The sequence below is a fragment of the Rattus rattus genome, chromosome 2 (genome assembly GCF_011064425.1).
Source record: "Rattus rattus isolate New Zealand chromosome 2, Rrattus_CSIRO_v1, whole genome shotgun sequence".
Taxonomy (NCBI): Eukaryota; Metazoa; Chordata; class Mammalia; order Rodentia; family Muridae; genus Rattus; species Rattus rattus.
The window spans coordinates 100,748,607-100,763,998 of NC_046155.1; the positions used below are offsets into that span (position 1 = coordinate 100,748,607).

Here is a 15,392-nt window from a genome sequence, read left to right on the forward strand (position 1 = left end):
TCCAAACCTAGAAAAGGAACTGAGGTGCATATTGTACATGCCAAGACAGAGCTGGCCTCCAGGTTCTCCCAGCATCGCTCAGTCTCTGCCTGCCATATTGTGCCCCAACCCTGAACTTTCCAGTCCTGGAGCTGTGCTCAGAGACTCTTCCCTATATAATCTAGACATTTTTCACACTCTGGTGCTCTCTTTCTCTACTTTGTCTTCTTCTCCCCCTTCTCCTCTTCTTCCTCCTTCTCTCTTCTCTCTTTTTTCCTCTTTCTCTTTCTGCCCCATCCCTACAGCGACTTCACTGGCCTTGGTCCTTGTAGCCAGTGAACTTGTCCACACAAGTGCAGCTTTCCAATAAACTTGCCATTAATACAATTTAATCTGGCTTGAATTGAATCAGATCCACTGGACGTGAAGTCATAGCAATTGTGAGCCACCATGGGAGTGCTGGAAACTGAACTTAGGCCGTCTGGGTTCTGTCTTATGTGCATGTTGCATGTGTAAAGGTGTCTACAGAGGCCAGAAGAAGGCATCAGATAGTCTTGAGCTGGAGTTACAGGTAAACCCACCTGACATGAATCTGGGGCCCCAACTCAGGTCCTCGGCAAGGACATCAAGTACTCTTACCTACTGAGAAATCTGTCTGTCCTTTTAAATCATTTTTAAAGAATTATTGTCTTTATGCATCCCGTTACTGACTTCGCTTCTTAATTTAGGGCTTCCACAGCCTCACTCAATGTGTGTTTTATAAACTGGCCACAGCATGTCCTGCCTTGGATGCCTTTCTCCTTCACTTTCCACTCCCCTAACTCTACATCACTCAGGAGCACCTCCTCCAGGAAGCTTTCCCTGCCTTTCAGTTGGGTCGAACCATTATTCCATCAGTGCCCAATCCCTTATTTACACAGCTGCCTCCTCTACTAGATTGGCACCTCCTCAGAGACAGGGTCCCCTGCTGAGTCATTTCTGTGTGCCTGGCATCACTTAGTCCAGGGCCCCACCCATCATCTGCTCAAGCAATGTCCCTATAATGAATACATGTTTTTTCCTCGGCTTCTCCATTTTTAGCAATCACCCTTACCCTTCTCCTGTAGTGAAGTTAAATGATGATGATCCTACCTGGAAGACTCTGTAGACTCAGGACAGGGACCAGTTATAAGCCCCCATTGGAGGGGAGGGATCTGTGAAAGAGTTCTCAGCTTGATCTGACCTTGTCATCTTCTCTTTGCTACACTCAGTCCTGGTTATCTGTGTTTGCAAGGAAGACTGGACCTCAGCAGCTGAGGGAGTAGAGTTAGGCTGGTATTCACTTTTTGAGAGAGGAGGACAGGTGTCTAGACTCAGACTCCTGAGTTGAAGTGGGAGGACTGAATACTGAACGTTCAGGTCTGAGGGAGGAGGGCTGGGGTATGAAATTCTTGGTCTTAGGGAGGAGAACTAGAGACTGTGCCCCTTGGTCAAGCAGAGTAGTACTGAGGCCTGGACACCTGTGTCTGAAGGAGCTTGTGGACTGGTCTCTTATGTTTTAGCAGAGAAAACTCCCAGGGTTTGAAATCCTGGTCTGTCTCTCATGTACTCTGGTTTTAGAAACATCTGGTTTTATACAGCTACTCCACCCAGTCAGGGTGGTGTTAAGGCTAGGCAATCAAATGCCCAGCTCCTGGGTGGAGCCTGGGCTATCCCTCCTAGCCATGGGAACTCCCCTTATCCACTGCTCTGGCTTGCTTCCATCAGAGAATTCATCATCCTGACACAGCCAGACACTAGGCAACACAGGTTCCCAGCAATAGCATCAGACACAGCCTGTCCCGCTGTGATATTGGGTAGTACCTAGTTTCCAACCACCAGAGACCTTCTCCCTAGTGGCCAAGGTCAAACAAAGGCCCAACCTGGCACTGCACCTACACCCTGTCTAACAAGGTTTTCACACCCTGGGCTCTCAAACACTCCTAGCTCTGTCCAGGAGAGTGCTGAGTGGTTAGAAGAGATGCAGTAGCCAGAGGCAAGAAAAACAGAGACATAAAAAGTCAGAGGAGGAGAAGTGAGTGAGAGTCTCACAAAGAGGCAGGCAGATGATACCTAGAGACATAGAGGGATAGAAGAGTAGACAGATACACAGATTGTAGATTAGTAGAAGATGATAAAAAAACATGAGATAGGGAGAGGAGAAGAAAGAAGAGTGAAAGAAATGGGGATATATGTCTGTAGAGAAATATAGTCAGGGCATCAAGTACAAAATGAGAAAGTAAGAGTGAGAGAGGGGCGGAGGGGGAGGGAGGGAGACAGGGAGAGAGGGAGAGGGAGAGAGAGAATATAAACTTTATCAGCATTCCTCACACAGGAGAATGCAGGAAGAGGCTGGAAAACAACCCATCATTCTGAGAAACATAATCTTAAAGCAAATGTGTGTGTGTGTGTGTGTGTGTGTAAAAGAGTGATAGGGACCACTGGCCTTGGCCCCAAGGAGCTGGGGTATACTCTGTGGGACCTCCTCCTCTTCCCAGCTGTGTTCGGACCATCAGAGCACTGAGCCCAAGCCACTTCCTGGAGTCACTGCCATCCCCCAGATCGATGCCAGTATTCCAGCCCTGAGCCCCAGCCAGACTGTAACGTGAACACATTTGTGCACATGTGTCACTATAGACTATAGACACACACACACACACACACACACACACACACACACACACACACACACACACAATCAGACATCAGCCAAGAAAAGAGCAGACAATTCTGGCTGTAACTCCAGGCTGCTGTGAGTCTCAGGCCAGCAACACAGGCACACCCGCAGGCATGCATCGGTGTGCACTTTCTCTGTCTGTTGCTGAAATGTGATCCCGGGGGACACAGTTGTAGAGAGGCTGGGGAGAGGAAAGATGGGCTATGGGGAGATGAGGGAGAGTGAAGAAGAGGAAGAGGTAAGGAGATGAGGGGACAGGGCAGGGTACAGGGAGATGGGGGTGGTGACAGGGAAAGATGGAGAAAAAAAAATACAAAGAAACACAAGAGGGCAGCTGAAGGAGATGGGAAAGATAGAACTGGGGAAAACGATTGAGGGGATTTGTGATGGGCCAGTTTGAGGGGCTAGGAAGGGAGACCCTATCTGATGAGGGGGATGGGAAAATGTCGGGAATTGAAGAGGGTGGAGCAGTAGGACTGCCTGACCTCAGAGCCCCTAGTCAGACTTGTCTGACGTCAGCCCTCCTCCACCCCCGCAATGTGTTAGTCTTCAAATGGCCCCCCTCCAGCTAGCTTCAGACACACTCAGATTGCAGAGCAAGTCGGAAAAGAGAAAATCCAGGAGGACCCACAGCCATGAGACAGGTGAGTGTGTGTGTGTGTGTGTGTGTGTGTGTGTGTGTGTGTGTGTGTGTGTGTGTTCATGTGTCATGTCTGCGCTAGGATGGGTAATCACTGACATATAACCATATAGATGACGGTCTAGTAAGAATGCGCTTGTATGTGCATGTGGTGAGTCGATGTGTATCTATGTATGAACATGTACAGTGAGCACATAGAGTATGTGAGTGTCCACCTCTGTGTTCATTGCTGTAAGGTTTGTCATCCATAGACAACTATGATTCTATAAATATATGTTTGTGTTCCCTAAGAGTGAAAGAAGATTTTGCCTGTGTATAACACATGCATTTTGGGTTTGATTTTTATGGGATAAGAATCTACTTAGTTGGAATACATGCATTCACCAATATTCAACCTCTCTTGCCCTGTAAAAATAGCAGTTTCATATGGTTGGGGTTCGTTTTAACTGTTCAGCATTTCTTCTGAAACCCTCTCCTCCTTCACCCCAGACCCGTGGTGGTTGTCTGGATATGTATTGGCATATTGATATGTCTTCTTGATGTTGCTTCTTCCTGGTGCTGAGGCCTTGTGTCCTCAGGTCCGCTGAATAGCTGTGAGAGAAACCCTGTGTTCAGCCTGAGACATGTCGTGTGAAACATGGTGCTTTCAGTTGTGTGGGTCTTAGTGTTGTGGGTGTAGCCATAGGTGGAGGCATCCACATTGCTGGCATCAAAACTTTTTTGTAAGATGAGCTACCCCTAGGAGCCCAGGCAGAGCTGTATTTGAGACATTTAGACAGGAACAAAAGAGTCTGAAGGAATAATTGCTATTGGTTATTTAAAGTTTTTATCTCAAGCTGGGTACCATGTCCCTGAGGTCTCAGATACGTGGCTGAGGCAGGGGGATGCTTGAGTCAAGAAGTTTTAGGTGAGTCTGAGCACGACAAGGAGACCCTGTATCTTATTTAAAATCCCATAAAAACCGTATATCATATCTATTGTTCAGAAATATAAACTGAATTATAATATATTATTTTTAGATCCTCTTGAAAAAGTAAAGGGGGCCACAAGATGATCTACAGGAGGGGAGGGTAAAGGTTCTTTCTGCTTAACCTGCCAACTTGAGTTTGGGTTGCAAGACCCACATGGTTTAAAAAAAGGGAACCTATTCCCATAATTGTCTTCCAACCGCCTTCTCCGCGCACACAAGTCCACACCAAGGCCCATTCACTGTGGCATGCATATACCCACACGTACACACACACAAAGTAAAAAAATAAATGAATAACTGTAAATTTTAAAGGAAAATGAAAGGAAATTAATTCTGGTAATTTATTTGCTCCAACCCAGTGAGATAACTATCAACTATTCTACCAAACAACCGGTGGTATCCTTTGAGGACTGGAGAACACTATAGACTCTGCCGAAACTACTCAGCCTTGGTGTTCCACGGTAGAACCAGGACAGTGATAGGTAAATGAGGAGTTCATCATTGTGTCCTCATGCTTGGGTTAAGAAAACTGGAATATCGAACTGCACGTAACATTCAGGCTGCACAAAATATTGTTGTCCCCTTTTAGTTTTAAAAACAATTTGCAAATTTAAAACTATGTAAGTGGTAATGGGAAGTAGTATACTGACCACTACTATATATTTAAGAATATGATTGTTTGGTGCTGATAAAATGTCTCACTGAGCAAAGATGCTTGATGCGCAGTCTGATTACCTGAGTTTATTCCCCTACGTGGTGGAAGGAGAATTCACTCCTGAAAGTTGCTCTGACTTTCACTCACACACTATGGCATGAGCACATGTGCATGCACATAAACACACAAACAAACACTTTTGAAGCAAGATTATTTTAGGGACTAGGGATATAGCTCAGCTGGTAGAGTGATTGCTCTGCGTGCACAAAGACACAGGTTCCAATCCCAGCACCAAATAAACTGAGTATGGTGGCTTACCTCTGTCATTACTCAGAAGTTAGAGGCAGAAATCCAAGGACATTCTCAGACACACGGTGAAGCCAAGGCCAGCTTGGGCTTCATAGAACATGTCGGGCGAGAAAACACAATGATCATGTCAATATTTTACCAACACAAAATATTAATGAGGTCTTTTGTTTTAATCACTTACCCCAGACTAAGACTGAAAAATAGATTGTGTATGGAAATGGCTTACCCACATTTAGGTTTTTGTAAAATTGACAGTTAAGAAGAGTTAAATATCACACTTGGTCAAAACAGATTTCAAAGTTTCCAGTAACCAAATAGAACTCAATGAAACATCTGTCTTAATTTGTGTATTTAGATTATGTATTTACACATAAAGTGCTTGGGATTGAATCCAGGGCCTCATGCATGCTTGACAAAATGTTCCACCATTGAACTTTTCACCCACCGTCCTTTTACTTTTTTTCTTAAATATTTGTTTATTTGTGTGTGTGTGTGTGTGTGTGTGTGTGTGTTTGTGTGTGTGCGCGCGCGCGCACGCACCCGCACGCGCTCATAACATGTTGGTAGTTCAGAGGATAACTTGCAAGAGTTTGTTCTCTCCTTCTTATATTTGACTTTGGAAGATCAATTTAATAGCTTTGGTCCTCAAACTTAATAGCAAATACCTTTACTTGCAAGGCCACCTTGCCAGCCTCTTTATTTTTATTTTGAGAAAGGATTTCCCTAAGTTAACCAAGCCAGCCTTGAGCTAGACATCTTTTTATAGCATTCAGCCTCAAAAGTCGCTAGGACGACAGTGCTACACCACTGTCATTTTAATGCCTCTCTGTGTGTGCTGTATATGTGTGTTCTCAACTGTGCCTGATCCTGTGAAGGCCAGAGGTCAAGATTAATGTCTTCCTCTATCTCTTATCTCCTACCCCCCATTTTTTTTAAGATAAGGTTTCCACTGAACTTGGAGTTCACAATTTCAGCTGTAATGGGCCACCAGCAAGCCCCTTTCTGCCTCCCTGTTGCTGGCATTAGATGGGTGCTCACTCACTAAGCTTTTTTGTGTATACTGGGCAGCCTCCTCAGCCCCGCAAACAGTAAATTATAAATTAAGATTAGAAACTCACACATAGATTACTGCCTTTCAGCTGTTACCAATGTAGATTACATTCAGTCAGGCAGGCAGGAAGGATCTGGTAGCCTAAGACAGAGGGAATACAACATCCAGATTGCCTGTGTCTGAACCCTAAGTCCTGTGCTTACTAGTCGAGTGACCTTTGGAAAGAGAAGGCATGTCTTTGGTCCTTAGTAACAGGACACAACAATAAGACCCACTGCATAGGTTTACTGTAGAACAGGGTGGAGCTGCAGAAGTTACTACTCACCTATTTTATGGATGAGAAGACAAAAACTGTTTTCAGCCTCCACTGATATATAAATGCACGTAGCCCTGCCCAATAACTGGACAGTAGAAAGGAGGCACAGGCCAGGCATCAGGAGGATTAGAAGTTCAAAGTCATCCTTGGCTACATGTAGGCCTACAGGAGACCTCATCTCTAAAATAAACAAGTTCATATAAAAGGGTTAAGAAACTTGGTACACATTTTGTATTAACTGTTTAGTGGGTGGTATTGTGTCTTGGCACAGAGAAATTTTTGTTTGTGAGGTTATTCTTAACTTTATTGTCTTTTCTATTTGTAAAAATTACTTTTGTGTGGGTGTGAGAGAGCACACCAAGGTGTGTGTGTTTTAATCAGAGAACATCAAGTTGATTTCAATCCTTCAATCCTGTGGATTCCAAGGATTGTCAAATTGGAGGTAGGCACTGTTAACCCACCTAGCAGCCAGCACCATATTCTGGTCCACTAACAAAAACAGGAAAAGTGTGAGGAGTGCCATTGTGTGATCCTTTTATATACATGAGATGTTAAAACTGGGGAACGGGGAGGCATAGTAACTTACTTTAGTAGGCAGTCAGTAAAAGTCTGGTTTGATGCCTCTCTCCTTCCATGTACTCGGGATGCTTAGGCTAGAAGATTGGGAATTATAGAGTTATAGACCAACATAGACCTTTTCAACTAAACCGGAAGGGACTAATAAAATCAGGCATTAAGCCAATAGTCACAATAGATTCAAACTTGGTGCTCAGACTGTCTTCTTTATAAGTAGTCCTGAGAGATAGGTATCTCTGAGGTTAATAGTATCTAATGTCCTTGCAGAGGACCTGAATTTGGATCCCAAGATTAAACGGTCTCACAATTACCTGTAACTCCAAATCCAGGGCATCCCATACCCTTTCTGGCCTCCACGGCTCCAAGCACATGCATAGACATACAGGCAGAGAAAACATCCATGCACATTAAGTAAAAATAACCAAACCTTTAAAATAAAAAAAAAAAACCTTATAATTAAGAAGTTCTGAGATCCAGTTTAGAAGAATTACCAGAAATAAAGTCACCTCCATCAGGCCCTCAGAGCTGATCCTTCTTCCTTGATCATCCACAGGACATGCCAAAGCCCTCAGAGGCAGCGCGTTGCTGCTCCGGTCTGGCCAGGCGGGTGCTCACGATCACCTTCGCCCTGCTCATCCTGGGCCTCATGACCTGGGCCTACGCAGCAGGAGTACCTCTGGCTTCTGATCCCTATGGCCTCCTGGCCTTTGGGCTCTATGGGGCGTTCCTCAGTGCGCACCTAGTGGCACAGAGCCTCTTTGCTTACCTGGAGCACCGAAGGGTGGCAGTGGCTGCGCGGCGCGCTTTTGCGAAGGGACCCCTGGATGCGGCCACTGCGCGCAGCGTGGCACTCACCATCTCAGCCTACCAGGAGGACCCCACTTACCTGCGCCAGTGCTTGACCTCCGCGCGCGCCCTGCTGTACCCGCGCACGCGGCTGCGCGTGCTTATGGTTGTAGACGGCAATCGCGCGGAGGATCTGTACATGGTGGACATGTTCCGGGAAGTCTTCGCAGATGAGGACCCTGCCACCTATGTGTGGGATGGCAACTACCATCAGCCTTGGGAGCCAGCTGAGGCGGCGGGTGCTGTGGGTGAAGGTGCCTACCGCGAGGTGGAGGCTGAGGACCCTGGGCGGCTGGCGGTAGAGGCGCTGGTGAGGACCCGCAGGTGCGTGTGCGTGGCTCAGCGCTGGGGTGGCAAGCGCGAAGTCATGTACACGGCTTTCAAGGCACTGGGCGACTCCGTGGACTACGTGCAGGTGAGAGGTTTCCCCTGGACACTTGTTAGTATATCATACAATCCCCCGCCCCCAACCTTCAGAAAGAGTAGGGTGCATCCAAGGCCATGCTTGGAGGTGGAGACAGAAAGATCAGAAAATCAGTTCGTTTTTTCAATCCGTCCTCCAACAGACCATCCACTCTTCAATGTAGATAAGAGTCAATTCTGTCTTCTCTTAATTGTGTGTGTGTGTGTGTGTGTGTGTGTGTGAGAGAGAGAGAGAGAGAGAGAGACAGAGAGAGGGAGAGAGAGAGAGAGAGAGAGAGAGAGAGAGAGAGAGAGAGAGAGAGAGAGAGAGAGAGAGAGGAGAGAGAGAGAGAGAGACAGACAGAGAGAGAGAGAGAGAGACAGAGAGAGACAGAGAGAGACAGACAGACAGACAGAGACAGACAGACAGAGAGAGAGAGAGAGAGAGAGAGAGAGAGAGAGAGAGAGAGAGAGACATCAGGTGTCCTGCTCCATCATTCTCGCTCTCCTTTATTTCTTTGAGACTGGCTATCTTACAGAACTTAGAGCTAGGCTAGCACTCAGCAATTCTCAGTAAAACACACACACACACACACACACAGAGAGAGAGAGAGAGAGAGAGAGAGACTATGTTACAGAAAAGCATATGCAGCCACACCTAGTCTTTCACAGTGATGCTGAGGGGTAAAATCTGGGTCCTCAAGCTTGCACAACACACACTCTTACCTGCCCAGCTATCTGCCAGGCTTTAAAACCTTTCTTCTTTCATCACCACACTCTCGTGCATCTGAGACTCTCGTTCGTTCATTCATTCATTCACCAACTATTGATGAATTGATTTAATGTGGATATTTAGCCAATCTTATCTATCCATTTGCTGAGTCCTCAGATGTGATTCTTTTTCGTTCCATGGTACACACATTTGACTACACATCCAGTACAGTACTCATTCACTCTATCCATTTGTATATTGATTGCCGTGACAAAATACCAGACAAAGTCATCTTAGAGAAGGAATTATTTATTCTGACTCACAGTTTGATGGTACAGTATATCATGATAAGGAAGGAATGGATTTGGGAGTTTGAGAAAGCTGACCAGGCTACTCCTAAAGATAGGAAGCAGAAGAAAAAAAAGGAAGTGAGACCCACTAGCTACCCCCCAATAACCCACTTCCTCCTTCAAAGCCACCTCCTAAAGGTTATACAACCTTCCTACCTGCTATCAGACCAAGTGTCTGATATATGATATATGAATCTATAGGAGACATTTCACATTCAAATCACAACACTGAATGCAAAAAACAAACTCATCACCTTCTTTCATTCATATAGCCACTGAAGACAGAAGAGTATTTGATCATACATCCATTCATCCATGTAGCTAGCTACTCATTCATTTATCCACCCACCAACCTAGCTAGGCATTAAATATAATGCTACTTTCTGACATTCTTTTACTGTTCTACCACCCATATATTACCCACACAAGTGTGGACCGAACCCACTTAGTTTTTCACTAACCTTTTTATATAGGGGTTATTCTCCACCCCTCCTTTTGCCTTTTTCTTCAATGTTGACATTTTGTCATCCATTCGTCTATCTATGAAATATAGATCTTTAATTTTTGTATGTTCATCAATTCATTAGTCACTCACTAATATGCTACTGTCTTAGTTTCTTTTCATGTTACTGTGAGAAAATACTCCAGCAAAAACACCTTAAGGGAGAATGGGATGTTTTAGCTCACAGTTCAGCGCATAATTCTTCATGAAGGAGAAGTCAAGGCAGCAAGGGCTTTAAGCCATTGCATCCACAGCCAGGATGAATGCTGCTTTTAGTCAGCTCACTTTCTTCTTTTATATAATCCACAATCCCAGCCTGGGGAATGGTTTAAAGTGTCTATAAGCCTTTCCAGGCAGCAACCCTGGGCAAGGTTCTTGTCTGATCTAGCTACCTTCCTCTTCACAGGTCTGTGACTCAGACACAAGGTTAGACCCCATGGCACTGCTGGAGCTTGTGCGAGTGCTGGATGAAGACCCCCGGGTAGGTGCTGTTGGAGGAGATGTGAGAATCCTTAACCCTCTGGACTCTTGGGTCAGCTTCTTGAGCAGCCTTCGATACTGGGTAGCCTTCAATGTGGAGCGAGCTTGTCAGAGCTACTTCCACTGTGTGTCCTGCATCAGTGGTCCTCTGGGTGAGTGAAAGCAGTTTGGAGGGCTTTTGGGTAGGGAACATGGGGGAGAAGAGGAGGCAGAGATAGGCTAAATTTGAGGACAAAGAGCTGGGGTCTGGATTTCAGATAACATAACACTGGGGCCAGTGGGTAGAGATGGTGTTAGAGTTGAGCTGAGTTTACTGGAGAGGAATGATTTTGAGAAAGGGAAAAGAATGAAGATTGGGGAAGTGGTTACAAAAGAGCACGTGGAGGGGAGTGGGATGAGGTTGAACAGGGCACTGAGAATGCAGTGGCTTTTTCAGGAGATTGGTGAGTTTAGAGTGCATGGTTATGTGACAAACACAGTGGAATGGGCTTGAGTCTAAGGCTGGGGATGCTTGGGGGGGATGGTGAGGTACGAGGACTGAGATGAGGAAGAACAGGGTGGGAAACAGAATATTGTCCACAATGGAGGCTGATGCTTGGGTACTCCCTATTCTACCTAGGTCTATACAGAAACAATCTCCTGCAGCAGTTCCTGGAGGCCTGGTACAACCAGAAGTTCCTGGGCACCCACTGCACATTTGGAGATGACAGGCACCTCACCAACCGCATGCTTAGCATGGGCTACGCTACCAAGTAAGTTAAGGGGACCAAGTGGTGAAATGTGTGATTCAAGTGAGTTTCCTTGATGGACACAGACGGGAAGGGGGGGGGAGAGACAGAGACAGGACAGAGACAGAGAGACAGAGGATAGATACCATAAGAGACAGAGGAGCCATTTGTATTCAGCCAATGGCCTTCAAAGAGTTTGATATTAGAAGTAAATTGGAGCTTTTGGAAAGATTGGAAAGGGTTTTTATGAACTCTTTTCAATAAATGGTCTCCACCAAGCAAGACAATGTGAGGATGTGTTAATTCCACATAGAAGAGACAAGGCGGTCAGGTTGAGTGGGCTGTACCATGAAGACCAAACCGGTATGGAAGTGAAGTGAGAGGGGTGAGCTGAGTGAATAGGGTGAGTGAAAACTGGTGATAAATGCAGCAAGAAAGAGTAGGCAACTGCTGACAGAGAAGTGTGCCTGATCACCCCTAGGTACTCTAGAGAAGTCTTTCAGTGACAATATGAATTTACTAAGTCTCTATTGGATGCTTTAGAGGCACCGTGGTAGGCAAAGGAAGACAAATTCTTCCTTGCTTTGAGGAGACAATGTCTCTAACTGGAGTGGCAACCTATATAGTATGTTCTGTGACTTTTCCCAGGGAAGGAGTAGTGATCTAATTTAATTTTTGTTTCAGCCACAAATATCCTTGATGACAAACCACTTAAGAGAGAGCTTGTTTATTTGGCTTACAGTTCCTGATCCCAGTGCTTCACTGAATCAAGGCAGGAACTCAAGCAGCCAGTGACATCACATCCACATTCAAAAGCAGAGAGGGATGAATGGAAATTGTCAGGTTGCGGCCTTCTGCTTAATATATAGCTAGCTTTCTCTACTCTTACACTTTCAGTGCCTGCCCTGTGAAATAGTGTTACTCAAGTTCACAGGAGCCTTGCCACCTCAGTAAACAATCAAGACAGTTCCCCACAGATAGGCCAAGGGCCAACCTGATCTAGACAGCTTCTCAAAGGAGGCTTTCCTCTCAGGTGATTCTAGATTGTGGCAAGATGAAACTAACTGGCACAGATGTGAACAGACATCCATTTGCCCCAGGGCACAAATGGTATACCAAAACAAACAAATAACAAGGCAAAACAAAATCTACACAAGTTTAACATGGTGTTATTGAGATTACAGGGTTTGCTTATGTATTAATGATTCTGAGGCAGCTTTGACAGCTTGTAAGAGCTCATAGCTTCACTGAAGAACTCCCCCCTTCCCCTGACACACGCACCTCCCTTAGGAGAGTTTCTGTAACATTTTAAGCTTGCTGAGTCTTGGTCTTGTAAATTTCAGGAGATTCCATTAACTTTTATGATCTCAGGTCCTCCCTCCAAGAAGAAATGTTTCAGAAACTGTTTCAGTTTGGAGGAAACTGCTAGTTTGGAATAATCTCATTTTAGCCTAGGGCACCAAGAGGACAGGAAGCCAATATGGGTCCTCTTGTAAAAGGATCATTAGGACCTTCACCAAAAATGAATCATGGAGGAATCATGAATCTTTAAGGAGAAGGCTGGCATCTACCAGCATCCTCTAGCCAGCTGGTTTGGGTACAAACTGCAAAAGCAGAAGCAAACAGGGCATGGAGGGTGCCACATGACACAAGGAAGAGCTACTCTGTCAAGGACTGCCCTTGGCAATAGACTAGTTTGACTGATGTTGCCTAATTAACTGTTTCTGACCACCTGTGACTTTCCCTGTTTGGAAAAGGGAAAACCAGCTAACCTTGATGGTGTTGCTAAGCCATGTAGGGACAGATTAATTCTTTCTGCCTCAACCACAGGAAGGGGTCCAACTGCTCTTTTCAGAATTTCTTACACAGATAATAACCTGGGTAACAGCCAGTCTTGTCTTGCTCCTCATGGCAGGACTTGCCATTTTAGTCAACGCTTAGTCAAATCACCGATGACTATAGTATTAATGACTATAGTGTTAGTCATGTCTCTAGGAGCGATGTTAGTCACAGGGAAAATAGCAGTAGCTCACAATGATTGAGTAGTTACTAGAAACGGCTTGACACTTTGACCTTCGTACAATCTGGGCTGTTGTAAATATGAAATAGTGGTATTGGTCCATAGAAACTATGCTTAGAAGACTGGAGAGATGGTTGGTTGGTTAAGAGGACCTCTTCCAGAGGACGGAAGTTGAATCTAGCACCTAAGTCTGGTGTTCACAGTTGTCTCTACCTCCATCTATAGGAGACTTGGGACACTTCTGGCCTCCTTGTGCGTCCACACACATGGGCATCCATGTCCCCCACCACCACACACACACACACACACACACACACACATACACAGACACACAGAGTAGCACACATAAGCAAAACAATCAAATAAAACAAACCTTTCAACATCAAACTGAAGCTCAGAGATATTAGGTATGATAGCTAATATTGGCAACCTGGCAGGATGTATGAGCACCTTGAAGACAAATCTCTGGGCATGTCGGGCAAGGATTTTCTAAATTAGGTTCATAAAAGTGAGAAAACCCATCCTACATGTGAGCACCACCATTTTGTGGGATGAGGTCCTTCCGTTTGAGTACAAAGAAGCAAGCTGGGCTAGCCAGGTTGCGTTGGCTGCTTAAAGTCTGAGGATGAGAGCTGATTCCTGTCAACAGTCCACTGACTTCCACACAGTGCGTAAGCCTACTCATGCACACACACAGCACACCATTCATTCCTCTCTGCTTCCTATCTATGGATACAATGTGATCGGATGCCTAATATTGCTGTCTCTGTGCTTTCCCTTCCATGCCAGACATTATCTCTGAACTATGAGGCATAATAAACTCTTCCTTCCATAAGCTATTATTGTCAGGTGTTTAGTCAGTGACAACAAAACATAGAAAAGAAAAGTGAAAAAAAACCAATAGTAGTGAAAGTGATCACTTTGAAATTCTGCCAACTGGACAGGACAGACAACTCAGCAAAGAAGAGCACTGGCTTCTCTGGGAGAGGACCTAGTTTCAATATCCAGCACCCACAGGACAGCTCACAATCACCTAGAACTCCATCTATAACTCGATGACATGAGGCACACATGCACACACACAAGCCAAATAATCAAGCAGATAAAATGATCATAAAATTTAAAACTCCTGCCCAGGCCTCAGGGAGAAAATACCGATGCCTTTCTTTCTCTGTGTCTGTCAGGTATACCTCGCGCTCCAGATGCTATTCAGAGACGCCCTCCTCTTTCCTTCGTTGGCTGAGCCAGCAGACCCGCTGGTCCAAATCTTATTTCCGAGAGTGGCTATACAACGCCCTGTGGTGGCACCGCCACCATGCGTGGATGACCTATGAAGCGGTGGTTTCTGGCCTCTTCCCTTTCTTCGTGGCTGCCACGGTGCTGAGGCTCTTCTATGCAGGGCGCCCGTGGGCGCTGCTCTGGGTGCTGCTCTGCGTGCAGGGCGTGGCACTGGCAAAGGCAGCCTTTGCCGCCTGGCTGCGTGGCTGCCTGCGCATGGTGCTGCTGTCACTCTATGCACCACTCTACATGTGCGGCCTGCTGCCTGCCAAATTCCTGGCGTTGGTTACCATGAATCAAAGTGGTTGGGGCACCTCGGGCCGGAAGAAACTGGCTGCTAACTATGTACCCGTGTTGCCCCTGGCACTCTGGGCTCTACTGCTGCTTGGAGGCCTGATCCGCAGTGTGGCCCAGGAGGTCAGAGCTGACTGGAGTGGCCCATCACGAGCAGCTGAAGCCTACCACCTTGCTGCTGGGGCCGGTGCCTATGTGGCCTACTGGGTGATAATGTTGACTGTCTATTGGGTAGGTGTAAGGAGACTGTGCAGACGTCGGAGCGGTGGCTACCGTGTCCAGGTATGAGTCTGGGTATGAAGATGCCCCTGAGGGCTGTTGAAAGAGGCAAGAGGAGTCCTTATGAGGTAGCCCTGGAGCCACGGATTTCATGGGGACTGAGTTTCCCTTCTTTTTGAAAAGAGGAATCATTACAGATTCTTCACTATGGACTGTATTGGAATTCTGACTTCTCGGTCTCTGGGGAGGGGTAATTTATTGATCAGGGAGTGGGATTATAGGACCAGGGTCAGAAGGCCTCTGCTTTCTCCCTGTTGCTATTTAATGTTTGTACTGTAAGATATAATAAATTTTTTTATTTATTTTCTTC

At 45.8% G+C, this 15,392-nt stretch overlaps 1 protein-coding gene across 1 annotated transcript; it reads left to right on the forward strand.

Annotated features, from left to right (window-relative positions):
• Positions 1–3,273: 3,273 nt before the first annotated feature.
• On the forward strand, positions 3,274–15,392 carry Has1 (hyaluronan synthase 1). Its single transcript, XM_032893139.1, has 5 exons — positions 3,274–3,318; positions 7,745–8,452; positions 10,410–10,635; positions 11,103–11,235; positions 14,416–15,392. Exons 1-5 carry the CDS (start codon positions 3,310–3,312, stop codon positions 15,089–15,091), a joined length of 1,752 nt encoding a protein of 583 aa, XP_032749030.1. The 5' UTR covers positions 3,274–3,309; the 3' UTR covers positions 15,092–15,392.

What these genes read in the sequence shown, in the direction of transcription:
- Has1 (XM_032893139.1), top strand. An exon ending in CTGCATCAGTGGTCCTCTGG is followed by an intron (nt 10,636 to 11,102) that starts GTGAGTGAAAGC and finishes TATTCTACCTAG; the next exon opens with GTCTATACAGAAACAATCTC. An exon ending in AGCATGGGCTACGCTACCAA is followed by an intron (nt 11,236 to 14,415) that starts GTAAGTTAAGGG and finishes TGTGTCTGTCAG; the next exon opens with GTATACCTCGCGCTCCAGAT.